The sequence below is a fragment of the Cygnus atratus genome, chromosome 10, assembly GCF_013377495.2.
Source record: "Cygnus atratus isolate AKBS03 ecotype Queensland, Australia chromosome 10, CAtr_DNAZoo_HiC_assembly, whole genome shotgun sequence".
NCBI lineage: Eukaryota > Metazoa > Chordata > Aves > Anseriformes > Anatidae > Cygnus > Cygnus atratus.
This window is the reverse complement of record NC_066371.1, coordinates 10905591-10931585: the sequence shown is the minus strand read 5'-3', so window position 1 is coordinate 10931585 and position 25995 is coordinate 10905591. Positions and strand designations below refer to the sequence as shown.

Sequence of the window (25995 nt, the reverse complement as noted above, 5' to 3'; positions counted from 1 at the left end):
CGGCCCCCCTTCTCTACCCCCTTGCCGGCACATCGGTGACTCCTTCCCCACCCCCGAGAGGACCTCGGAAGCCCCGGGGCTCCCTCCCGGGGGGCGCAGCTCCCCCTTCCCCCGGCGGGGCGGCCCCGCTCGCACTTCCTGCCGCTGGCGGCGGGGCGAGGCGGCCCCGGCCGCGGCCGCGGAGCGGGGCGGAGCAGCGGGACGGGACGGGACGGGACGGGGCGAGCAGGCGGCGGTGCGGGGCTCGCCGGGGGCTCACCGGGGGCCCGGGGGCTGAGCAGCTCCGCCGAGCCGCCGCGGAGGGATGCGGAGGAGCCGGGCGCCCCGGCGGCTGGCGCTGGCCGCCTGCCTCGGCTCGCTGGTGCTGGGCGTCTTCTACTTGCAGAGCAGCCTCAAGCCAGGTGGGTTCGCTGCGGGGGTCGGTGGCTTTCTAGGGGGGGGGACCCCCACCATATATACCCCAGTATCCCCCCCCCATACGCACCCCGCAGCTGGGGATCCGGGCTCCTCCCGTTGAACTGTCTCCCGTGCCGGGCAACGATGCGGTAAGGGCAGAACTAAAATATGAACTGCTTTGTGCTGGGAGGGTTCGTTATTTGCCTGCTCTTCTGGGGAAATTAGCTCCTCTTTCCTAAGAGACGTTATTGGGTAATTCCTGTCGTTTTAACAATGCACTAATGTTTTCTTGATTACGGCAGCAATCCATCAATGGGGCCTTTAAAGTTAGTTCTGGAAATTGGGAAGACTGATTTGACTGAAATGTTAGTGGAATGTTATCAGCGTGGACTACATGAAATGCGATTTTCCTTTTAAAGGGGCTGCTCCATCACTTTAATGTGTTTTTATCCTAAACATAAAAAAAAAAAGCTTAACTTGTTTGCTGAGTAAGATTGAAGAGGAGTTAGGTTTCGGCAAGCATTTGTTGTTCCTAGGATAGCTTGTGAAGTTTATCAAATGAAGTCACTAATCCCAGAGGACCACGCTCAGTATTTTATTCCTCAGTAACTTTTTTTTAAAGAAACAATCTGTGCCGTCTTATTTTAATGCCAGGAATACTCAGTGAGCAGTGCAGCACCGAACTGGCTCCAATCTCCACTGCTCCTAACAGAGGGGACTGTGTTGGACGCTGGAGTCACTTTCTATTTGACAGTGTTTGACTGGGTAACGTGGCTCTTCTGGGAGCCTGGCTTTCAAAAGGAGACTTCTGCGGGTCTGAGTCAGCAGAACTTGCTGTGCTTCCTCAACTTGTATGCCTTGCGTGGTCCCCACGCAGTTTCGTACGGGGTTCCCACCAGGTCAGAGCAAACCAGGTGACAGTAAGGGCGATGGCATCTCCTGACAGGTTTGGGGGATTTCCTCTCTGGAGCGCTCCCTTTAGAGGCGCTGGCCGCAGGCTGGTCAGCTGAGGCTTTGGGAAATGCCTTCACTAGGCTGCAAAGCGATTTCCTTGCTATAGGACAAGGGGCATTTTTTAAGGGTCCTGCTGGTGGTGATGGGACTGGCGCAGGCATCCCAAACTGGTGCAAACTAGTGGTGCTTGACTCGTTGGAGGCTGTTTGTGATGGTGAATACCCTTTGCACACTGGTCCCATAAGGTTCACAAAAGAGGTGAATTAAAGCGATATTCATGTTCTGTAAAATCTGGTTATTTTCTTGCCACGTAACTGTTTCCCGGAGTCCAGCCTACACTTTTATGCCATTTCTTTCCCTTGTTATTTTTCAGATTACAGTATTTTCCCTCTTCAGTTCCGTGAAAAATTCACACTAGCAGAGGAAAGGTCGTTACCAAATACTGAAAAGACATAAGCTAAAAATTGCTTCTTTTTCTTTTAGCCCACAGGAAAGCAAACTGAGCCAATTACTTGAATTTTAGAATTTGCTAGTTACAATAATAAGTAAACAATTTGCAGGCAAAAAAGTCATCTTTAAAGTGATGGTTGCCTTGAGGTTATTTGGAGTTCCTGGTTGCCTGGTGTCATTTGGTTTCTATATAATAATGAAGAAAAATGCTAGGAAAGGCAGCAGTGCTTTGAGCTCCCCTCTGGAGCGGCCAGAACCTTTTCTCCACCTTTTGCAGGATTCAGCAGGTTGCCTTTCCTGCGCTGCCCATGCTCCATTTCAAGTAACGTGCTGAATTAATCCTTGCTAACAGCACGGAGAGTTGAAACCATCCTGCGACCAGGACAAGGCGTACAACATGGGAGCAAAGATGGTATAAACAGAAGCCTTTAAGTCCGGGAGGTGAAACTAAGGACTGATTTCGGGGAACAGGAATTAACTCCATTTGCACTTCCCACTTCTAATTCCATCCGTGCAGTTGTGTGCACAGAGCGGTTTGCACTGAATCAGCGGCTGTGCTGGAATAAGGCTGTCTTGTTCTGCACCAGGAACACCCACACACCAGCGTGTGCTGAAATAACTCTGCTCCTAAATAGCCACTGAGCCAGTTATTTTGGTGCTGGGCTGTTTGTACTGGAGTCAGCAGCAGAGTCCCCCACTGGACCTCCTGGAGGCAGCCCACGGTCTGTCCCCCGTTGGCTTTGGGGTCGGTGGTGACCTGTCTGTCCTTTTGGCCTTCGGCTGCTGCAGTCCAGACTCACAGACGTGGCCAAGGGCAGGATATCTGCACTGCGGGGAAATATTAAGCTGGTGCTGAGCACACTGTCAGGTGGAGTTCACAAGCACCGCCACAATGGGTAGTTACAGGGTTCAACCGCAGCAGTCTTCTGGCATCTCCAGGCTCCCCCTGGAGCGGTGGTGTGGGCAGGTCTGGTCCATTCATGGGCAAACCTTGTGCGGTCTCAGCGTGGTACAGGGCACGGTGTGGTCCCTCAGAGGGACTTGGTTGTGCTGGTGTCAGCCCGCAGCCATACAGGAGATCCCACCTGGCACTATTGCCGTCCCTCTTCTGAGTTGATTTTCCTCTGCTGTCTCCTCCAGGGATGGTGTATCGTTAGCAGTGGCCACACTGACCTACACGCCGTATGTTTTCTGCATAGAGGAGGTGGTAACAAGTAGTGGGGATGGATCTCTGACCATCCTTTCATCTAACTCCAGTTGTAGAATGTCTAGACCGTGGTAACTGCAGGAGGTTGCTGATCCTTACCTGCACCAAAGCGTTGGTCGCTGCTGGTCTGAGAGAACTGCACTGAGGCAAAGAGGGAGGCTGAGATCATTCAGTCTGCCCTCAGGAGATCCATGCGTAAGAGCACCAGCTGTTCTGTTCTTACCTGGTGCTTGGTCTGTCAGGTACAGTGGCTTGTGCGTGCTGGAGGTGATGGGGGACATCGCAGGCAGACCTCACCCAGCAGCAGCCTGCAGGATGGGGAGCTCCCCGCTTCCTTTTGTTCCTAGCTCGTTCCAGTGCTGAATCACCTTCTCCAGCAAGAAAGAAGGAAAAAACCTCCTCAGTGTTGCTTTATTTCTTCTCTGGTTCTGTCCGACTGCAGCATCCAGCTGTTGTTTCTTCTTTTTAGCAGCACTTTATTAACGCTGGCTTCTGCACTCCTTGTTCTTTCTCGTCCTGCTGTCAGCATGAGTTGTGGGACTTCACAGGGCTTTGCGGGTTAGCCTTACTCAGCTTCTGAGCTGACTAATGCATAACGAGACACCAGAACCACAATTGTAGTAGCACCAATGCTGTGATATCACTCCAACCTTTCGATGAGGAACCAGAAAGGTGTGGGAGCAGGGAAGCACCAAGGCCCCTCTCTCCATCTGATCCACTCCTGCATCCACTGAGGCACCCAACCGAGCATCGCAGGTTGCTCCTGCCAAACCAAACAATGAAGCACGTGGCAAGAGGAACCCCCGGGGGCACGTGCATGTGGGATGGCTCTGCACCAAACGGCGGCGTTAACAGTGGGACGTGAAATAATGCCGAAGCTGGGAGCACTGGGAACTGGGGAGACTTGAGGCCTTTCAGCTCTGCCTGGCAGACAGCTACCAGCCCAGGCATCGCCTGCACTGAGAGCTGGCTTTGTGGGGCTTTGGTCATGTCAGCCAAGCCTGGCTTTCCTGAAGTGACCACCGAATGGCTTTTCTGGGCCAGAAGGTGTCTGGTTTTAACACGCACTGAGTTCTGCCTCCGAGATCTGGGCCTTCTGATCCTTGCAGATCTGGCCTTTCACGTTTTCCGAGCCATGCATCCAAGATGAGTGGTTGCTCGTGTGAGCTGTCAGTCAGCCCTGTCCTTCCGCCTACAGATTTGTCCCTTCAGGGCACAGATTAGAGGCGATTTGCTTGGGGTCCAGCAGAGTGCTGGTGCCGGAGCCTACAAATGCACCTAGCCCGAACGGAGCCACTTAAACACTTAGAAGTCAGCAGAGCTTTTCAAACCAGGGATTTTTTTTTTTTTTAGAACAGGAAAGAGCCTATTTTAGACCTCAGTTCCTCCCCATTGTTTAAAGGTATTTTGAGGCTGAAATTCAGGCACGGCCAAAGTCAGGGGCGGGCGCCCTCCCGATAAGCAGGGCTGCGCTGCCTGCGCGCCGGCCACCACTGCAAGCGTGGGCAGGGGTGTGAAATCTAAGAAGCCCTCTGAGATCGTGTTGGTTTTTCTGCTGTGTTTCTGTTTCATTTGCTTTCGTCGTGGGGCAGTTTTGCCGGGCTCAGGTTCCTGTGAGTTCCAACAGGCAGCCGGTGCATGGACACAGCGCTCAAAGTGCAGGGCGTTTGTCAGTAGCGGCGTTGGGCAACACGGGCTGGAAGGTCCCTGGGTCTGCCACGATTGAAGATGGGGAGTGCTGTAGCCATGACCCCTGATGGTGGAAAAATCAGCCCGGTCCAGTGCTGGAAGCAGAGCAGTAATGAAGCCCATCTGCTCCCGAGCACCAGCCCTTCCATGAGGAATGTTTTTTCTTCTCCGTCTTGGCTCTGTACAGTTTCCTGAGAATCTCTGATATGTGCAAGAGGTTTGGGACGGGGAAGGAGGGCGCTCGGTGTACCGGGAGTTAACTCTGTGCCTGCAGGAGAGGTTCATGCCTTGATGGCTCTGCAGTCCTCGCTGGCCCCGCATCCCTTTGCCATCCCGGCCCCACTGCCACTCTCCAGGAGCACCCTGCACCTGCACCTTGTGCTTCGTTCCCACTCCCATTGATCCTGCAAATAGGTCTGTGCAGAAGCAGCTTCTGGGAGCAGGAGGACCTCGTTCCATGTTGGTGCAGGTGGGACCTTCTGGTGATCCTCAGTCAGGTCTGAGGTGGGAGATGAGCACTCGTGTGGTGCCCAGAACCGATGCGGGGAAGAGATTGCTGCTGACACCGGTGGCTGGGCAGCCCCAGTCCTGCAGGGAGCAGCTCTCCCTGGGTGCTGGGGCTTGCTGCTCGCTGGGTTTTCTTTCTTTAGCCGCTTCCCCGCCAGTGTCTGAATGGAGAGCATGACAAGCCCTCCATCTTAATCCCAGTGCAAACACAGCTGGCTTTCCCAGGGCTTGCTAGAAGCCAAGAAACTACAAAGGCATTAGGTGCTTAACTCCCATTACTCCCCCTCGGAGCTGAGTACCCAAAGAAGAGCTTAACTCCCCAAATACCTCTGTGGGGCCAAGCGGGGGACATTACACATCCAGGCTTTGAGACACAGCTGGGTGAATGCCCCAGACTTCCCCTGTTAAAAGGCAGTTAGAGGCTATTAGAGGTCTGGGAGGGAGGAGGTATCTCATACGGTAGCTTTGGTGGCCTAAAATGCCCGGGGTGAACATTGCCATGTCTAGGTCCTGACTTCGCATGCACCCCACGCATGGCGCTGCCCAGTGCACGTCCCCTTTTCCAGACACTCATCTCCAGATGCTGGGATCCTTGCTTCATTGCTGGCTGTCAAGGTTTGCTCTGACCAGCCCAGTTTTCTCTCTGCTGCAGGTTTGCACTCCTTGCAATTCCAGTCAACTATGCACTTGTAGAGCTCTGATAAACAGGGATCAACTCCCAAACATCCCTTCTGCAGCCCCGTTCTCCTTTTCCCAATTGCCTTTGCCCCACCCTGCGAAGCCAAAATCTCAGTCTCAACCAAAGCCCAGCATGGGCAAAGGTGGAATAAAGAGTGGCTCTGCATCCCCAGGAGCTGGGTGGCCACTGCTTGGATAAACTGCTCATCCTGCATGTTCTTCACGGAGATCTCCCAGTGTAGGAGGTAGCACTGGGGCATATGGTTTGGTTTTGTTTCTCTCATAGTTTTAATGAGCCAGGGAGCAAAGCTAATGCTATGTTTATTGTGTTGGAAGGAGAGCGTGATGCTCTGAGAGAGCACGCAGCCTGTATGAGAACAGGGAAGGAGAGGGGAGCCAAAGGACATGCTGTGAGAAGTGGATTTGTGCGTTTTGGATCCACGCAGAAGCAATACCTGACCTTCCCTGGTGCCAAGTGCACAGTGAGCCCTGTGCTGTCTGGAGGCTTGGAGAGCCAGCCAGCAGGCAAACGGGGGCTGCAGTGGCGCTGGGACATCTATGGAGACAGCACAGTTGGTTTCAGCAGCCACCAGCACCTGGTCCCCAAGCCAAGGAGACCTCGTAGCCAGATGAACCTGGTCACCCCGCCATGTAACAGCCCCAGAATCCCTGCTTCTCTCACTGGGCTGACTGGCAGAGCCCAGTGTTGCCCTGAAGTGTGCTTTTTTGTCCGACTGATGGCCCGAGCCCTGCAGACAGGACAGCGATTGCAAAAGGCAAACACACTGCCCTGCCTCGTGCACACGCTCCCCTGCAGTCGGCAAATACGTCTCAGCGCCAGCCCCAGGCATTGCTGTGACTCGCCCTGGGTGGCTGCCTAAAAACTGGCCTTTTTCTATGAAAAGCTGGGGAAAGGCTGGGCGAGCGCAGGCCCGGGGTTTGGATCCCGGCCACCCTATCAGAGATCTGGCTTGAAGCTGACCCGTGAAGCTTGGCAGGACGTGGATTTGGGGATGTCTTTCTGCTGGTTTGCTGGGGACAGGTTAGTACAAGGGACGCAGCTCTCCCAGGCAGGTTTTGTTTTCACCTGGCCTTCTGCAGCAGCTCTTATAGGGGCAGCTGGGTGAACATGCTTCCTGAAGCTCCCTGCCTCGTAGCACTTTCCAGCTCTGAACTTATGAAGACTCACAGACGAAAATCTGCGCAAGCCTGAATTTTGTTTCTAGCTAGACAAGATCATCCTTGCCTCGGGGAAGGAATTCAAACTCTGCTTGAATCGCACAAACCCATGTCCCTCGAGCTTGCTGGGATGGCCCTGAGCAGATTTCTCCGAGCTGTCCTGGGGCCAGCCTTCCTTGGGCTGCAGGGCAGGGAGGTGCCCAGCCTGGAGCCAGCCAGAGAGGAGCTGCAGCAGCGGGGCAGAGGAAGGGGCTGGCTGGCCTGGCTGCTTCTGCTTTTCCCATTGAGCCCCGGAGCTCCTCATACTTGGATGAGCTCTGATTAGATAAAACTGTTGTACATTTTTGGGCGGGGACTGATGGGAGTCAGTATTTCCTGGGAGAACAAAGCAGTTTCTCTCCCAGCCAGTTGCTGCTGCTGCAGGTCTGATACCCTCGTTCAGCAGCTACATCCGCAGCGGAGGTGGCTCAGCACCGTCTCCCCGTACAGGAAAGCATGGCCACACAACCCACATCCTTCAGCAGTTCTGCGCTGAAGTGAAAATCACCATTCAGCATTTAAAATGGCTGAGAACTCGGTTTAGAGGGTGCAAAGCTTGTGGGCTCAGTGTCTGCCTCCTTGTGCTGTCCCAGTTGCAGGCTCCGGTCCTTTTCCATGCAGTGGCAAGAGCTTACTACAGCTACAGCTCTACAACCATTCCCAGCACTGTGGAGAGCCCAACCTGGCTCCTTCAGACCCTATTCGCCTCCCTCTTTCCTCTACCTTCCCTCTACCTTATCAGTTACCATCCCAAATGGCCTGGGGCAACGAAGGAGAAATGCCTTCAGGTTCCTTGCAGCACCTCTTGGCCGGCACCGAGCCCTGGGGACAGGTGTCCCGTCATGAAGCTGTTTATGCAGCTGGGAGATGCTGCAAATCACACCGCCCTGGCGGGTGTCATACTGGGACGGCTGTGTTACGTACGTGACCACGTACACAAACCGCAGCTGAGCGCAGCCGTGCTGAAGAAGCGCCCGATGCCGATGAGAGCCAGCTTCTTCAGAACGGGACTTAATTTTCAAAGAGTCCCTTGGAGCATTATTCAGCTGGATTGGAAGCTGCTTTCTCCCTGGAAAGTCTCTTTTGAAGGTGGCACTGTCTCTGCAGTGGCTGAAGTGGCAGATAAACCACTTGGCAGCTCTCCCTGTGGTGCGAGCGCATGGCAGCCATGTTCTGGCCGAAGTCTGGGCCCTGCACGGCAGCACACAGGGCATGGCATGCCCCACAGGCCCCGTCCCATCTTTGTGCACAAAGGGACACCTCGGCCACAAGTCCTCGTGTCACAACAGCTTATTCTTCTCCTGGGAAGTGCCACTGTCTAACAGGCCTCCATCTCCTGGCAATTCTAGCCCTTCTGTGGGGGGGAGCAGCAGCGGTGGGCTGGAGCCATCCGTGGAACGGTGTCTGTGGGAGCACGGGGCTTTTTGTGGGAATTTGTCACCGACATGAAACCTGATCCAGCCAGATGTTGCTTTGCTGCCATGGGCTAGTGACCTTGCAGCAAGGAGGGCAGTGTTGACACGAGGTTCAAAGGTGCTGTTTGTTTGGATCCGCTGGGCGTGGGTGTCTCTGGGGCTCCGGAGGGCTTCCTTCAAGGCAGAGAGCTGGGAAATTAGCACAAACTAATTGGAGGTCAGAAGCTCCTCAGGAATTCCTATTTTCTGTTGTGATGCAGGCATGCAGCTCTGCCCCCTCCCCTGGCCATGGGGGTGAATCCACATGGTCACGTTTCTCCGTGGCATGGGAAGGTGGCAAGTTCAGTCCTGCAAACGTCTGCAGAGCCGGCCCGTTCCTTCTGGCAAGGGTGCAGTGGTGGCGTATTCACAGCTGGGTCATTTCCAAGTTTGCTCCTGGCAGCACTGAAGAGATTGATTTCCCTTTAGCTTAATAGGGCCGGCAGACGCAGGCACCGTGAGGCTGAAACAAGGCTGGCCTGACTCCAGAGGAGTTGCGCTTCGATTGCCCATGAACGGCCGCTGGTGGATGGGTGGAGGTGCAAGACTACCAGTTCCCTTCCTCCTGAGGTCTCCATTAGACCTTGCTCACACCCTGCATAAAGGAAAGAGATGTCTCCAGAGCACCTGCTGCTAACAGCCACTCTCAGGGCCTGGCTGGCAACAGGGAAATAGATCCACTGGCCCCCTGGACAAGTTGCTGCCAGTGATGATGGGTCTGTTGTGTCTCAGTGCTGCAGTGACACTGGAAATGTTTGCATCCCCTATTAAATAGGCTGGTTCTCCGGTGGCCTCAGACAATGCCCACTACTAAATGCAGCAGAAATGGGCACAAGAAGCTTTTCATCACAGGATGAGAAGTTACACACTAGAGACACTTCTCCCTATCCTGCAGCAGCCCATAATTAGCTCCTGTCCTGCTCTGCAAGCTCATGCACCTCTTATACATGTTGTGAAGCCTGTGCATCTTGCTCCATACCTTGTGGCAGTGATTTTCACAGGTCAGCGTCCCACTGTAAGGACAGTGCTCACAGGGCACAGATCCTCAGCTGCTTCTGCCAAGCACGCAGAGCAGAGCCGGGACGGGAGTGGCCGTGCACAAGGTGGTGCAATGGGAAGCATTTGCTGAGTGCGCATTTTTTTCCAAGTGCTTGTTGAGCTCTTCATCAATTCCAGATGCACAGAGCTGACAAGACATCTTGAAACGCATGCAGCAGGCAAGTTGCTGAGCCATGCAACGTTAGAGGGGCTTCCTTTTTCTTGTTTACTTGTAGGAAGCCTGTGTGCAGAGGGCACAAACCATGTTTGCCCAAACCAGACCTACCTGCGGGCAGGTTTTAAGCACGTCCAGCCTTGCCCGGGGCACCCTGCACCCAGACCCCCGCCAGCTGCCAGCCAGCCCCTGCATGTCCCAGCAGGGATTTCTGCCTTGGCACTGCCAGCACAAGCTCTTCTGCTGCAATTCTTGCCGAGCAGCGGCCTGGAAAGAGGCTTTATTGACGAGGAATGGAAAAGCTGGCAGTTTGGGCTTGCATCATACGTGCAAGCAGCCAGCCGGGGCCAGGAGAGCAACAGGCATAATGGGGAAGAGAAATTGCTCTTGGAAAGCTTCTAGCTTGGCTTGTAGGAGGAATTAACCGTTTGAAAACAGAGGCTTGTGTGGTGCTTATGTACAGATATTTTATTTGTGCACGTAGGCCGTATTCCTCCTGGATGCTGTTCATTTTGTGTTTCCTATCAGGATGTCAATTGCATTCCTTGTGACAGTGGAGAGCTAGGCACATCGCCCCAGTGAAATACATCCCCCTGCCTCCAGTGCCCGTGATCCTCCTCCTGAACCTAGCTGACATCTGCCTCAGCCTGGAACCAGGTGACCCGAGCCTCCTGCTGCCACCGAGGGGACACGTGGTTCAGGAGGAACTGCTGAACGGGACAGAGCATCCAGACAAGCTGCTGCTGGCTCTGGTCCTGCTCTGAGCCCTGCTGACAACAGTGTGGCATTTGGCAGGTTGCTTGAAGCAGCTGGATTCCTTCTTTCCTTCTCGGCGTGATTTATTGTGAGCTAATCCTATAGCTGTCGCCCTTTTCCATCGCTTGATTAGCATTTCCTTGGCTGATCCTTGACTCAAGTTGACTAAGTTGGAATAAGAAAGCCTTCCTCGAAAAACAGAGCTTGAGACATCGCTGTCTCCAAAGAGGAGAGAGCCACGCAGCCAAGCGCCAGCTGTGCCAGCCCCAGTGCCTGGGTGCAGCTGGTGATGCTGTGACGATCCAAGTGGTACCTTCAGCGAGAAATGAAAGCAAATTACCTTCAGAAACATAAAAGCAAAGTAATCTGCACAAGAGAGCAGGAGTCAAGAGAGGAAAGCACTTTCATGAGGCTTTATAGAAAACAAGGAGCTTCTGTATGCAGCTATAAAGTTGTCTTCCTGGTGGCAATGCTAACTAAACCTCCTGGGATCTTGAGCATCGACAGTGATGCTCAGGTGTTTATAAAGCATCTCCAGCAGCCAGGTCCCTGAATGACATTCACTGCTGGAACCAGTGGCCCTGGATACGGCCAGCGCTGCCCAAACAGGAGGCAACTGGCTGAAGCCTTTTCGGGAGTCACCTCCAGGCAGTTGGTTGTTAAAGGCTGGGCCTTCTCCTGTTAGGGGAAAAAAAGGTAAAACACACAAACAGAGCATAATTATTCTCCTGCCCAGCATATATGATGTGCAGTAGAAGTCTTCCTGCACAGGAAGTTTCAAACCCAACCTCGTATCAGGAATTTTATGTTATTTTTTGCAGCAGCTTAAAAAACACCAGCATCTGCTGACACCCCCTCAGATCTCCCCGCTGCTTTTGTGGCAGCTGCCTGAGCAGCCACGGCTCGCAGACGGAGGACAGCGTTGGCTGCACACCTGTTGATGCTGAGTCGTGTCTAAGCCCCAGCGCTAACTGCAGAAGAAATCCAAATAGTGCTGAGCGTTGGGCTCTGGTCCCTCTTGTTAGGATTGTGTTAGTCCCGTTGAACCCATTGAAAAGCAGCGCCCTAATTCAGACTCCCTGCTTACTTTTTGTTCCTTCTCTGATTGTTCTCCAGCTGGAGACCACAGTCACTGGGGCACGGGAGAGGGGACACTGGGCAAGCTCTTGTCACCCTAATGAACGAACCATCACATGTACACCAGGCGACCGGTCCCGACCAGGGATGCCTGGTGTCACGTCCCATCCCCTCCCATCACGAGCCATGTCCGAGCCAGAAGATCAACCACTGAAGGGTGGCCGAAGGTGATGAGGGGACAGCCACCAGCAGGCTGCCGCTAGGAGGGGGTCAGGCCAGCTGCAGGGCCATTCAGGAGGCACGTGCCGTCCTTCCTCAGCAATGCGGCATTGCCACCCCTACAAAGGTTGCCACAGCACTGCAGAGGCCGGGCTGAGGCATTTCCCTGTGAAAGTCCATGTCCCCTGAGGTCTGGTGGCATTTAGTGCTGGTGGCACTAATGTGCACACAGACATCAGGGATCACACGCATAGGTGGAGGCAGGTGTGCTTGGGCTTTTGGACCTGCTTCAGCTCCCTGAGGCCATGCAATCCACCCCCAGATGGTCTGGTCAGCACACGCAGCTGCTGGCAGGCTCAGCCGGTCCCTGGCTGGCTGGAAGAAGAGCAGGACGTGTGTTCACCGCTGTGCATGGCTTCTCCCATCCATCTCTTTCCATACGGAATCACTTAGGACCTTCCTCCGTGTTCTGAGTTAACATTGCCTGGGGGTATCACACCCCCTTGTGCCCCTCTCTTGCCCTCCAGCCAGCAGGGCAGGTCCCTAGGAGAGAGACTGATTTTTCCTGTTAAAGGCGGCGCTGTCTGTCAAATTATCCCATGTAAAACACTTCACAGTGTGTTTCTTGGCTGGAGGGAGGCTGTCATTAGTGCCAGGGAGATGCCAAGTCCCGGCTGCAGTGGTTAAATCCTGCAGACTAGAGCAGGCTGAACTGCTCCCAACACTTCCTTCCGTCTCCTTCCCAAAGGAGAACATCTTGGACGTCATGCACACCTAGTAACAGTGCAAAAAGCTCCTTTCCCTCTTTTCTAGGAGGTTGGTTCATCTGGGCAGCTCCCGAGGTGGCCTCAGGAGTGGAAAGCATCACTTCAGGAGTCACTGCCCATGGTAACTCTTGTAAGGAGCCTGTCTGGAAGGTGCTGGGGCACTTTCAGATGCTGGGGCATCAGCAGAGATGTGGGCTGAAGATGGCTGCTGGGGACAGGGTGCCCCATTGCCCTTCAAAAGCCTCCTGTGGCTGCTTGGAGTTGACCTTGGGTAGCTTTGCAAAAAGCTGAAGGTGTCATTTGGGGAAAAAGGGGAAGTTATAGGGTTTAGTGGGCCCTCTCCATCAGCTCCACAGAGGTGATGAGTCTTTTAGCTGGCTGCTGGGGAGGAGGAAGACGGAGGACCATTGCAGGTGGACCCCTGCACTCTTCCCTCATCTTTCCCTGGAATGATATTTTATGACAGTGGCCAAAACATCATTTTTAGGTGCATCTGGTGCTGCAAAACCTTTAGCCTTATGGGAACATGGGGAGGTTTATTCGCTGGAGTTGATGGGAGAGGAGATTTGTCTTTCCCTGCCGCACCTCATCGTGCCTGTTGGACGTGGGCTGTTGTCTGTGTAAACCTCCTCACGTGCACGTCCTGTCTTGTCCCACTCAGGTTTGCCTCCGAGCTGTTTTCCTCCAAGTTGCTTTTATTCGTGGTTTTTCCCTTGGCTGTGCGGGTAACCTCCTTGCAACAAATCTCTGTTCAGCCCTCTTGCAGTTTCTAAGTGCTGGGAGGCGAGGGGAGCGGGGGGGTTAATTATTTGGTTTGACTCTTTCAAAAGGGCTGGGGGGGGATGGTAGAAAATGCGTAGCAGTGGTAAAAAAGCCTGAGCTAAGCTCTCAAGCATCCCCGCGCTGCTGGGATTCGGTTCTGTCTGATCCAGCCAAGTCACTCGGTTGGTTTCATTTTTGATGAATGAAACAGCTTTAAATCAGGACCACATGAACCTCCACTTGGGGCATCTTCCAAGCTTCTCCTTCCATGGTGAGTGGTCCTAGGAGGCTGGGCTGCCCTTACTGGCGTGGCTCTGGGCACAATCCCGTACTAGGTTTATTCAGCAGGACCTTGAAATTAGGGTATTTTGCACCAGCTGATCCCGAATTTGCAATAAGCTGTTGCTCAGCCACACAGCAAGCAGGTCAATGTTTTCAAGCCCACCATGTCGTATGGGTGCTGTGGGGAAGTGCCTTGTACAAACTCAGGGCAGCGGTCGATGGTTTCAGACTGACCATTGAACCTCAGCTCAGCGGAGGTCCCGTGCTCAGCACCTGGGGGCTGTGGCTCAGCTGGGGACACAGAGGGATGCCATCAAACCACATGGTGGCTTTGTGGGGCGCAGGGATGTGCCTGACTGTTGACCTGCTGAAGGAGGCATGACCACAAAGGTGACTTCAATCCAGCCCTTCTGATATGCTGGCTGTTGGGGAGGGACTTGCTCCAGGACCTATGCAGGGGTACAACCAACTACAGGTGTTGTGCTCCCCTTGGAGGTCCTGTTCCTAATGCTCCCACTGGGCATCCCAACAGGGATAGGTGTTATTTGGGACCTGGTGCAGGCAGCTGTGGGGCCTGGGCAGCCCACGCCAGGCTTTCAGAGGCTGCACCAGCCGTCCTAAATATTCAGCCCGGTGGCATCCTGCCCCTTGGCTTTGCTGTAATGTCTGGAAATGCTCTGCAGCAAGCGAGGGGAAGGCCCTGCTCTGCTGGGCGTGCCGGCTGTCACCCTGCTGCAGGAAACGGGAGGGGAGCTGGCAGGAGAGGCCTGATGGAGAAGGATGATTATTCCCGTTCCCTAAGGAGCGAGCCCAGACAGACGCCTCTGCCAGGCGGCTGCTGCTACGCCTCTGCCCTGGCAGAGCCATGTGGAGCCAGGCAGCCTTCCCCAAGGCTGTCCCACAGCACAGAGGGCAGGACGAGTTATACACCGGGTTATGTGGGACCTGCCCATGGCTACGCTGCATGGGGTGCATCAGGGGGACACCGGTGGCCCACACCCATGCGACTGCCAGCGCAGGAGGGTCGCTTGCTCGTCCCGTGCTGATGGGAACAAATGATCGCCCACATCTGCCATGCTCCTGCGCATCCTCAGCCAGGTCTCTGGCATTCGCCATCCACCCCAGGTTTCCTGTCAGGTGTCCTCAAGTCTTGTGCCCCAAATCCAGAGTATTTGGGATGTTCCCCTTTCCCTGGGGAGCCATGGGAATGCACGTTTTTCCAGTGATGCAGCAAGATGATGAGAGACAGGGGCCCATGTAGCCTGCTGGAGGTATCGTCCATGTGACAGCAGTGTGATGGGGGGACGGGGGCGTGTGGGCTCCTCAGCCTCAACAGAGAAGATGCTCAAGCAGACTTAAGGTTTTTGGGGTGGTTCAGCGAGCTGATGAGCTGGTCCTGGGGGCGAAGACATGGATGAAGCCCAGCTGTGACACCAGCAGAGGTGGTTGTGTCTGAATTCACAGTGTTGAAGGGTGCATTTAAACGAGTCAGACATGTGACTCTGTTAGATTTTTTTTCCTTCCTTCTCTAGTGTTTTATTTAATTCAGCCTCCGTTGTCTACATCCTCAGCTTTTTAGCTGCAGTAAAACTGAGTAGTCACAGACAGCTGAGCAGATTGGATTCAGCCTCTTTGCTGAAGCCAAAAATCGGTGTTCCCAATCCCAAACCTCCCTGTAGGAATAAAAATTGGAATGGTTTGGGTTTTAATTCCCAGAGGTGCTCCCTTAGCTCTGAAGGTGCAGAAGGATGTGAGCACCAGAACGGCCACACTTCACAGCTGAATGCAGCACGCACGAAAGCAGAGGGTCACTTGGTTGGTCATCGTCTCCATCAGTGGCTATAACCCTCATCAGGTCAGTGGGTCTGGAGCTTTATTTGGGATTTTGGTGTTTAAGATCACCATCGTTTTGAGAAAAGAAAAAAAATAAATAAGTAAAAGCACAAAACAACAGTCAGCCTTTGTGCTTAGGTGAAAATAGAGAAAATGTGTTCTCCATCAGTACAAGCCCAAATATAAAGGCCAGAGCTTCCTAGAACTAAGCTTTGCTTCTTTGCAGCCCTGTTGGCTCCAATAGCTCTGATCCTTCCAGACAGGGCTCTTAGCACAGGCTGGCCGCTGCCCAGGGGCTCGGCTGCTGCTTCCACGTGCGATTTCTTGGCCTCTGTGCCCTGGTCCATCTTCAGACAGGCTGTGTGTCCCAGGCTTTGGTATCAAACTGGGAGGGAAAACAGGGCTCAGACTGCTGGATCTACCACTGCTGATGCCAAGCTCTATTTTCATCCTCTCTCACTTTTTTTTCTTTTTTCCTCTTGGACGTTAAAATCGAAAATTGGACGGATTCAGCACAGTGGCCGCATCTAGGATTTGGCTTTGAATAACGCCGTCTCGATGTCCTGTCTTAAATCAGACGGTAGGGTTGCAGTGGGGTCCTGCTCTGCCCCATCATGTCACATGTCAGCGAGGGGTCAGAAACAGCAAAGCTCCACACAAGGAGACCCAACTCCTAATTTTTGGCTCTTCCAGTGACTGGCAGCATGACTTGAAGCAAGTGGTTTTAAGCTGATCCCTTCAAGCTGTGGAGCTCTGGGTGTTGTTTCCCCATGGTATAAAAAAGGCTGCCCCAAGAGCTCCCTGCAGCACAAACACACGCCTTTCCCGCTTCCCCGCGGGGAGCTGCAGGCTGTAATTAACACCCAGACTGATCATTTCGGGTGGCCAGGCAGCACAATTATTTTTTCTCTTTTTTTAGGTTTTGCATAGACACAACAGGAAGCGAAGCTGGGGCTGTGCGACAGAGCGGGGCGATAGTGGCAGGGCCAGGTTTAACTCTTTGGGGCCTCTTGGGTGCGTACTCACTTGCAGGCACACGTGCTCACTCCTCACCCCTCCGGGCCAGAGATCACCACATCTGCAGATTTCACTCTTCTCCAACATCTTGGATTGGAGACGACGAATGGAGCTTTTGGCTCCTTGTGGCTCCAGGGCCTAGCCTGCAAAATCCCTAAAAGCTCATCCTCCACCCCAAAAGGAGTTGCGATTCCTCCCATCCAGAATCCCACCACCCCGGGGTTTCCAAACCTCCTGTTCGCGCAGTTTGGCTCCTGAGCAGGTGGGCATCAAGGTGTCCCGCACCTGAAACACCTCCTGTCCCTCTCCGTTGGTGCTCTCCCAGGGCAGCATCCATCCCAGCCCCTGCAGGCTGCCAGGGGACAGCCCGGTCACCTCGCTGCCCTTCTCCACAGCTCCTCAGCTGCCTTGGTCCCAGGGGAGCAGAGCTGTCAGTGCTGCCAGTGAAGGTCGACGATGCTGTGGATAATAGTATTCATGCTCCTTCTATTTTTTTTTCTCCTGTGGCAAATACCTCACTTGATACGTTTCAGGAATTCATTTGCTTTTTTTATCACTGTCACATTGGCAATTGATAGCCCTGAACTAATGCATCTGGGACCTCCTGCCACTTCCAGCAGCCAAGTAGCAGAAACTGCTAAATTCCAGCGTGGTGAAATTAAATTCTGTTGTATTTCTTGCTCCCCTGGTCCAGGACAAAGCTTCAATTTCCCTGTTTGGTATTTCAGTCTTTCCCTGCCATGGCAGCCATTCTCCGTGCTTTGTCCATCATCGGTATCATTCTGTTTTTATGTCAGGCTCATTCCTGAAGTATTGATCCTAAAGTCAATCTTAGAGATGTTTTGCTGGAAATCCACCTTCTGCCCAATATTTCCCTTTAAGCACCGCTTGTTTTCCAGTTGCTCATGTCCCTTACAGTTCCCCTTTTAAACTTCTCTAGAAGAAGTACTTATTTCCTGTGGCAGGTCATATCTCACGCTTTACTTGTATCTGGGTGACTATCTACCACATATGCTCAATCTACAGAAACTGCTTATTTTATTGACAGCTCGGCTTGCATGGGTGTAAGCTGCACTCAGTAACTGCCATCTTGCATTTTATTCCCCTCTCCAGCTTTGTACCCACATTTTCAACTGTTTTCCTTCCTTCAGGCTCTTTCCTAGAGCTCTGGTAATGCTGATGTCAGAGGAGCAGGCTTGTCGCTGCCTGAATCCTGTCTCCTCGCCAAAATCTTAAATTCGGGCCCTGGATTTGCTGTTGTGGTCACCGAGAACCTCCTTCCGTAATTAAAAGTCTCTGCAGCCAAAGCAGCAAATTCCTTCGCTAGTGCTTCCAGAAGCCTGGGATGGGCATGAGCCAGTCTTTCCCTCACCTCACACATGAGTGACTGTCTTCATAATCAGCTCGTACACCTAAATAGTTACAGCTTTAAAATCCATTCCCTTTTCCAAAGAGAGCTGGCAAGTCATTTGAAGCCCAGATCCTGCTGCGGTGTTGATGTCACACCGCTGCAAGAGAATTGCTTTGGTTTCAGTGGGCTAGCACAAAACTCTGGGCTGCAGAGGGAAGGAAGGAGGGAGCGTGTTGTCTTTCCAAGCTCTGAATGAAAGACTGAAAGCATTTGTAGTACAGGAGGCTCCAAAATGTGCCTGAGCAGCTTTTCGGGCTCTTCTCATTCAGTGATTTCTGGTCAATGTAACTGCTTTAGCACGGGGTTTTCCCTCCCTTGCTCTACATCACTGCTACTCCCATGCCTTGAGCATGCAAAGGACGAATGTGATAGTTCCTTCTGCCTGTCTCAGTGAGAAACATTTTGATTTGGATGAGGGACATACACTGTCTTCATATTTGTTACCCAAGTGGTGATCCTGGTGTCGCCAGGGAGTGACATTTTCTCCCCTTTAGAAACTGGATGTACCTTGGCTAACTGACATCCCTGCTTACGGATGCAATTATGGTGATGCTAAATTTCTGAGGATTGCCATCACATGTGGGGGAATCTGGGAACCTCATAACAAGCTATAAAGTCAGGAGGCAAGCCAGCGTGCAAAGATCTTGGCAGCTCCCCCGTGATGGAAGATCCTGCTGTACTCAGGGCTGTGGTGCCAAAATGCAGCACGAACTATTAATTTGCTCTGATGATCCTCCCGCCTCAACACTGCCATATATTTCAGTACTCCTTGGCCTTCCCAAACTGCTTGGAGTCCCAGGAGCATCCCAAAGATGGGTAAGCCAGCAGTGCAGGGGATGGGGTGGCTGGCTGCATCTCAGCATAAATGAGTGGAAGAAAAAGGACACGTACGGGCCATTTGCATCTGCCCCCTTCATCCCACCTCCTCGTAGCCCAGGCTGCATCCCAAATGTGATAGAAGAAACAGGCACAGACTGAGCCGAGCCTTTCCCCAAGCTCCCACTTACACGCTAGGTTTCCTCCCTAGCCGTGCAGCCCAGCCAGCTGCGGATCCCTGGAGCTCTAAGGCGAGCCATTGCCTGTCGGACTGGGTGGTGACAGACAGGATGGGGACGGCAGGCAGGGGACAGGATGGGGAGACACTACGGGATGGGATTGCACGATGAGCTGGTTGGGGCAGACCAGCAGGGGAAGAGGGCTTTGTGTTCCAGTTGGGGCTGAGCAGGAAGGACTGGGAGGGCAACACGGTGCCATGCCGAGCCGTGCACAGTTTCCCTTTCTCCTTGGGACGCCGCATGCAGCACAGACGGCTCTGAGCGAGGAGACGCCCTGCGGCTGAGCCGTGTGCCAGCTGCCGGCGGGCCGCCCGCTGCTCCGAAGGGGTTGGCAACAGCCCTGGGCAGGGAGAGCAGAAGCTGTTGAGATGCCGTGTGTGCTCAGCACTGCTGGGCACCTCCAGCTGCATGGGAGCAGCAAGCCTGCTTTTTTTTTTTTTTTTTTTCCCTTTTTTTTTTTTCCTGTAACCCCATATAACGTATTTCCAGCAGCTTTAGGTCAGCCTGAACCATCCTGGGCTTATTTTATGTCTCCTGTGAGAAAGCCTCTGGGTGATGCACGTGTGAACCTCAAAAACCATCGCCCCCCAGGTTGCTTTTGCTAAACACAGGCCCAGTGCCTGCGGTGCGGGGCGCTTGCAGGCAGCCTGCAGCAGGGTCACACCAGTAACTAACAGGATTTTGTCAGCCCCAGCAGGGAAAGGGACTGGAGTTCAGTGCCCTTTGCTGGCAGCCTGGAGGCGCGGCGAGCACAGCTTTCAGGGTTGATCTCACTCCCTTCTGCTTGCAGATAGCTGAGCTGGAAAATGTGAACTGGGACCTGCTGGGACAAATGTCCCAGCCCAGTGCTGTGAACATTGGGTCTTGCGCTTATCTCTCGTTAGCAGAGATGCCCTTTCCCCCTCCTGTGGGGTAACTGGTGCAGGGCGTTGAGGAAGAAGCGGCACCTCGTTGAGTCACCGTACAGTGCCACGGGAAGTGGCGCGTCCCATGCACACGCAAGCGACCATGTGCTGGTGATGAAATCTTGTGAGGCCAGCCAGGCATTTCCCCCTGTTACAGCCCAAAGAAGGAGTAATGTTGAGCTTATACGTGGGTGACTTTGGGGCAGTTCTCATTTGGGCAAAATATAAGCACATGAAAAAGATACCTGCTGTCATAGATAGCCCTCCGGGATCAGAGCAGCCGCTCTGCGGGGCGGCAGCGAGGATGCTTAGGTGGCCATCTGCATCTTCAGATGCTCAAGGGGATGTCACTGGTTGGATGGGGAGAAAAATCAAAAATAGCAAATAAGACCTTAAAACTGGGTGAAACTTGTGACCGAATTGCCTGTTAATTACTGTGTGACTGAGCCTGGAAATGCAGACTCCCAGCCCGGCGTGCCCCAGCCAGTGCAGCCGGCATGCCGCGGCACTTCCCACGTGCACGTGGGGCCAGCTTTTCCCAGTTGCTCTTGAAATCATAACAAGCTGCTATCTTTATGTATGGCCTTTCATTTGTTTAAAGGATCTCTGGACCTTTTGCACCCTAACTGTGTACTCTGTTGAAAAATAAGGGGGAGGGACAATCGTTATTATTAGTGAAAAGTCCCATACCACATAAATTTTGTGCTGATGGCTGTGGTTTTTAATTTCATGTAAATCAGCCCTTTCTTTTGACTAAAATCCAGCCTGTGAAGACTCTGCAGTCCACTTAACATCTTGTTAGCATTTGAGAACGGGCTCCGAATTAAACAGATTGGATTTGCTCCATTCAGGTTGGCTAAAAATTAGAAGTGACAATGGAAAAACAGTATCAGTGATGGAGAAAAAAAAAAAGGCTCATTGGCTCATCTTCCCCACCTTCCCCTGTAGCTGAGCATCTTTCCCCAGAGCCAAATGGGTTCATCTCTGTGTGGGTTACATCACCACATCCCGATACGGCCCCCACCGCCAGGTTGGGCATCAAAAGAGGGGTTGAAGGAAGCAGCCCCTGACCCCTCTGATTTTTCTCGCTCCTTTTCCAGCTGCAGAAGACGGGGCCATGAGGACGGCCTGGCAGGGGAAGGCCGGTCGCAGCCCGCTCCAGGCCCTGTACGAGAGTGACCAGGTGAGGGGACAGGGCAAGGGAAATGGGGGTGAAGAAGGAGGGGACGGCAGGTTTTGACCCCTTCTTCCAGCCCTCCAGTACACGGGCACTGCGCCATAGCCAGCTGCCCGAGGGCCCGCACACAAACCTCTACCTGAGTCCAAAAGAAAAGACTGTGCCACTTTGGGGGGTAATTGGTGCTCAAAACCTGCTTATGGCCCTTGCTGGAATTGGGATAAATGGATTCAGTGCTGGTGGGCTGAGCCTTGGGTGGGAAACCTGTGAGGTTTTGCCATCTGGGGGTGTCAGAGGAAATTCTGGGCCATTATGGCAGGGTAAGAGCATCATTGCTGGACTTCCTGAGCTCATCATTCATAGCTCCTTCTGTGATGATCTTTGTGGATCCCTTGTATATAATATAGTATGATAATTAATATAATATAATGTAATATAATGTAATGTGATGTAATATGTTCTTTATATATAATATAATATAATAGAATAGAACTAATATAATATAATATGTCCCTTATATATAATATAATTACAATATAATATATTATAATATAATGTAATATAGGATAATTATATATGGATATATATAATAGTCTATGATTCTGTGTTGGAAGATATATATATGCATATCGATACATGCATAGACACAGATGTATATGCATATACATATATATATGCATATAAAGCTGGTTGTGGTCATGACAGGTTTATAATGCTGGGACATTTCAGGCCTTTCCATCACCAGCCGCACCTGCTGAGATGCGGGGACTTGGTGGGTCCCTGCCCATGCGGGGCTCTGCTGCGGTGGAGCCATATCCCTTTCTATGCTCAACACTTTGTGTTCCAGCCTGGGGTGGTGCTTACACGTCTATAAGCAGCCGAATTACATTTGCTCTGGGGAAAATGGCAAATGCGGACTTCTTTGGCCATGATGCCTGCATACCCTAATCCTGCTGGAATGTCCTGGTGTTATTTCCTTAAAAGTGATGCTTAATTTCTCTGGCTCTTAAAAGGAAGGAAAAGAAGGGAGCAATTTTGCTCTGAATTAACTGAAAGACATGCACTTATTCCAGTGGGCGGCTGCTGAAAAGTAGTCACATTTATTTGTTGCCATGCCTGCAGACAGTGTCTGTCTGTCTGTCTGTCTGTCTGTCTATCCATCCCTACAGTTTTGAATTATGCAAGTGCAGGGAAAAACACCTGAAAAAAAGAAACAGATCATTTTAAATGTCTGGGTTTTTTTTTTAGCACTTGCAAAAAGCATTTCCATTTTTAAAAGGTGGAGAGCAGCCTCCAAGCAAAATCCAGCAAGAGAATTTTCTTCCAAAAAGTTTGGCTCTGTAGCAAGTTGTACCATGAAAACACCTCTTCAGCTATGATCATTGCCTCCCTAGATCCAATGTTCCTCATATCCAAGTTGCCAACAGTGCCAAAATCATCTCTCAGAGGCAGGTAGAGTCCGTTGGCTCGTCCTTTGCAGGAGGAGCTTTTCTTCCAGGTGTTAGTGCCACCCTGAAGGTGAGGGCTCTGCTGGATCACGCACGGTGCAGGCAGTTTCCTTCAGCATCCCAGCTCCTGGCGGGAGCTTTACAAAGCCCCAGCTACGCAGCGCTGCCTTGCCCACACTCTGGTGCCTCCCAAAAGCAATGACAGCTGTCAGCAGCGAGGATGGGGACACCAAGGAGGTGGCCTGCCCTTTGCCCTTCATCTTGTGGTGGCCACAAGTGGGACGCACCAGCTGCAGGGACAGCGCCGTGGAGCTGTGTGACGCCTGCGTGACCCAGAGTGGAAGCCACCGTTGTCTTGCAACACAGGGTCATTGCGTGGCATTAAAGCAACGGCTCCACGGGTTCAGAGCCACCCTGGGTTAGAAACGGATGGTGAGACCGTTAGTGGCTGTGGCCAAGACGAGGCTTTTAGGAGGCTCCCAGAGCTGGCCTTGGGGCTGAGCATGAAATCTCCCAGCCTCGGCTTGTAAAAGGCAGAGGGAGCAGGCAGGAGGAGGAGACAACTTCCTCTTCTGAGTTCCTGGAAATGGCTTCCTTCCCCAGATGTTTTATTGACATTTTTGGACTTTCTGACGAAAACCTGGACAGGAAAGGACACGCCCCCAGATTGCAGGGGGATTTCAGCTGGGGCCCATGAATGTTCCCAGACTGGTGTAAGAGAGCTTCATTAGCCAGCATGGGGAGAGGCTGTAACATGACTCGTTTCATGCCCCTTTCTGCACTCCTGATCTTTTCTCACCCCTTGATTTGTCTCCTCATCTTGCTCCTCATTACATGTTGTTCTCTCTTTTGCCCCCAGCACATCCAAGCATTAAATACACCAAAGCAAGTTGAGTTCAAAGTCAATAATGTCCCCAAAAAGCCCACGGAAATCCCTTGGAAGCCCCCTCCAAAAAAACAGGGAAGGGGAAGTGATGGGAACAGTTGTGGGCCTGACGTTGTACGTAGATTCCTGTCATTTTGGGTGAGCTGGTGACCATTGCTTTTTTTTCCTCCCCAGTTGGAGCAGTCATCGCTGCAGGCAGTTCACCAGCAGAGACGCGAGCTGTTGAGCAACGTCTGCAGCCGTTACACCCGCAAGCGGCGTCTCCTGCGGCCGGATGACTTGCGGCACTTGGTGGTGGATGACACGCACGGGCTGCTCTACTGCTACGTGCCCAAAGTGGCCTGCACTAACTGGAAGCGGGTGATGATGGTCCTGACGGGGCAAGGCAAGTACCGGGACCCTTTGGAAATCCCCGCCAACGAGGCCCATGTCTCGTCCAACCTGCGCACCCTCTCCGAATACAGCATCCCCGAGATCAACCACCGCCTGCGCAGCTACCTCAAGTTCATCTTCGTGCGGGAGCCCTTTGAGCGCCTGGTCTCGGCGTACCGCAACAAGTTCACCCGCAGCTACAACACGGCCTTCCACAAGCGCTATGGGACCAAGATCATCCGGCGGCACCGGCAGGAGCCCAGCGACAGGGCGCTGGAGCGCGGGGACGACGTGCGCTTCGAGGAGTTTGTCTACTACCTGCTGGATCCACGGACGCAGCGGGAGGAGCCCTTCAACGAGCACTGGGAGCGGGTGCACTCGCTCTGCCACCCCTGCATTGTCCACTACGACGTGGTGGGCAAGTACGAGACCTTGGTTGAAGATGCCAACTACATCCTCCAGCTGGTGGGGGCTGACACAAGCGTCAAGTTCCCGTCCTCATCCAAGACCACCAGGACGACGGACGACATGACGGCCCAGTTCTTCCAGGACATTAGCCCCTTCTACCAGAGGAGGCTCTTTAATTTATACAAAATGGACTACTTGCTCTTCAATTACTCCATCCCCTCTTACCTCCGCATCCGATGAGGCAGGGGCTGGTGGGGAGAGGTGGGAGAGAGCTGGGTAACTCTCGTTTTACCACAAATCCTCTCCTCCCACCCTGAGCTCATCTCTTGGTTCACTTCTTGCCGTGCCCTCCCCGTTATGGTCTGCTCCACATCCTGATGCCTCATTCAGGCAGGGTCTGGAAGGAGGAGGCCTCACAAAACACTGGGGCCAGAGCTTTCCTTCCCTTTCATCTCCAACAGGAGATGTTGTGGGGGGACAGGAGGCTGCTGGCTTTGAGGGCTTGCCTTGTCTGGGGACTTTTAACTCCTCTGTATGTCCAGTTTTGGGAAGGCTCTTTTTTTGGGCAGGATCCCTTTGGGTCTTCCTCCTCCTCACTGGGCATGGACTTGGGGACAGGATGGCATGTGTCAGAGACTTGCATAGGACCAGAAATAAAGCAATAATTTAATGTAAGTTTTTCCATTTGTTTCAAATTGCTCCCACCTTCTTTTTTTGCCTTGTTCTTCTCCCTCCACACCAGCTTCCCACACTGTCCCCCCACCTCCAAGGAGTGCAGCAGCGTTTCTCTCTGACCAAGCCTGGAGGGCTTTTTTGTTCTTCCTCCTCACGTGGTCTTGGCTGGGATGCGAAAAATACTGTGAACAGAGAGAGAGGAGCACGTTTGCAGCTGGCATGGGCTCCCGCAGCCGGAGGCTGGTGCCAGGGGTGGCTGCGTTGCACCAGGGATGGAGGAAAATCATCCTTCGGAGCAGCACTGGGGCAGACCGGGGTTGGGAAGGGTCTCGAGGAGCGCTGTGCTGGGGCAGGGGAGAGCAATGGTGAGGTAAAGGTGATACTGCACTGGGAGGGCTGGAGAAGAAGCGTGTGTCTATGTGTGCCTGCTTAGTTGTGAGAGTGTGCACGTGTGCATCAGAAAAAAATAGGGAATTAAAAATGGGGACAGAGACACCTAGAGGAAAATTCCCCTCTGGTTGGCTGGCTTTGGACAATTCATTTTTTTGAAGAAGAAATGGGGAGGACACAAAAGAAAATGACAGACACAGTCCTAAGGCTTTAAATTCAAGCAGTCCAAAGAGCTGTATTTCTTTAAAACCATATTTCAGTCTTTCCTCTTTTCTGTTTAGCTTTGGCTCAGTGGCTGCCTTTGTAAATAAACACGCCGGTAATAGAATTTGCTGTAGAGTGTGTCTGCTGGCTCAGCTGCGAGCACTTGACTTATTAGTACAATACAATGGGAGGTTTTATAAAACCCCAGTGTGCTCAGACTGTTTTAAAAAATAATGTTTCCATCTAACAACTTTCGGCTGCTACGTCTTAACCTTTTTAGCTCTTTGCCTCTGATCTGTCCCTTTCTGCTGACATTCCCTCCTTGGTTACTCTGTTTGGACATTGGGTTTAGCAAAGCACTGAAAAAGAAAAGTAAATAAAATTGCTGGTGATCCTGGCAGCCTGACCGATTCTCCCAATGTGGGTTGGAGCTCTTGCAGAAACGGCCTTTCTCGTGCTACCTTAGTATCTCTCTGTCTGGCTGAAAGTCAAAGCACAGAAACAGCTGATATGATGCAACAAATTTCGTCTGCAGCATTCAGGCTTGGAGTGATGTCCTCCTGTTTTCTCAGGAGTCTCACGTTC

The 25995-nt window shown here is 52.7% G+C and overlaps 1 protein-coding gene across 1 annotated transcript; it reads left to right on the top strand.

Annotated features, from left to right (window-relative positions):
- The first annotated feature begins 209 nt into the window (after positions 1-209).
- On the top strand, positions 210-24809 carry CHST13 (carbohydrate sulfotransferase 13). Its single transcript, XM_035547042.2, has 3 exons — positions 210-401; positions 20951-21033; positions 23536-24809. Exons 1-3 carry the CDS (start codon positions 305-307, stop codon positions 24379-24381), a joined length of 1026 nt encoding a protein of 341 aa, XP_035402935.1. The 5' UTR covers positions 210-304; the 3' UTR covers positions 24382-24809.
- Positions 24810-25995: the final 1186 nt, after the last annotated feature.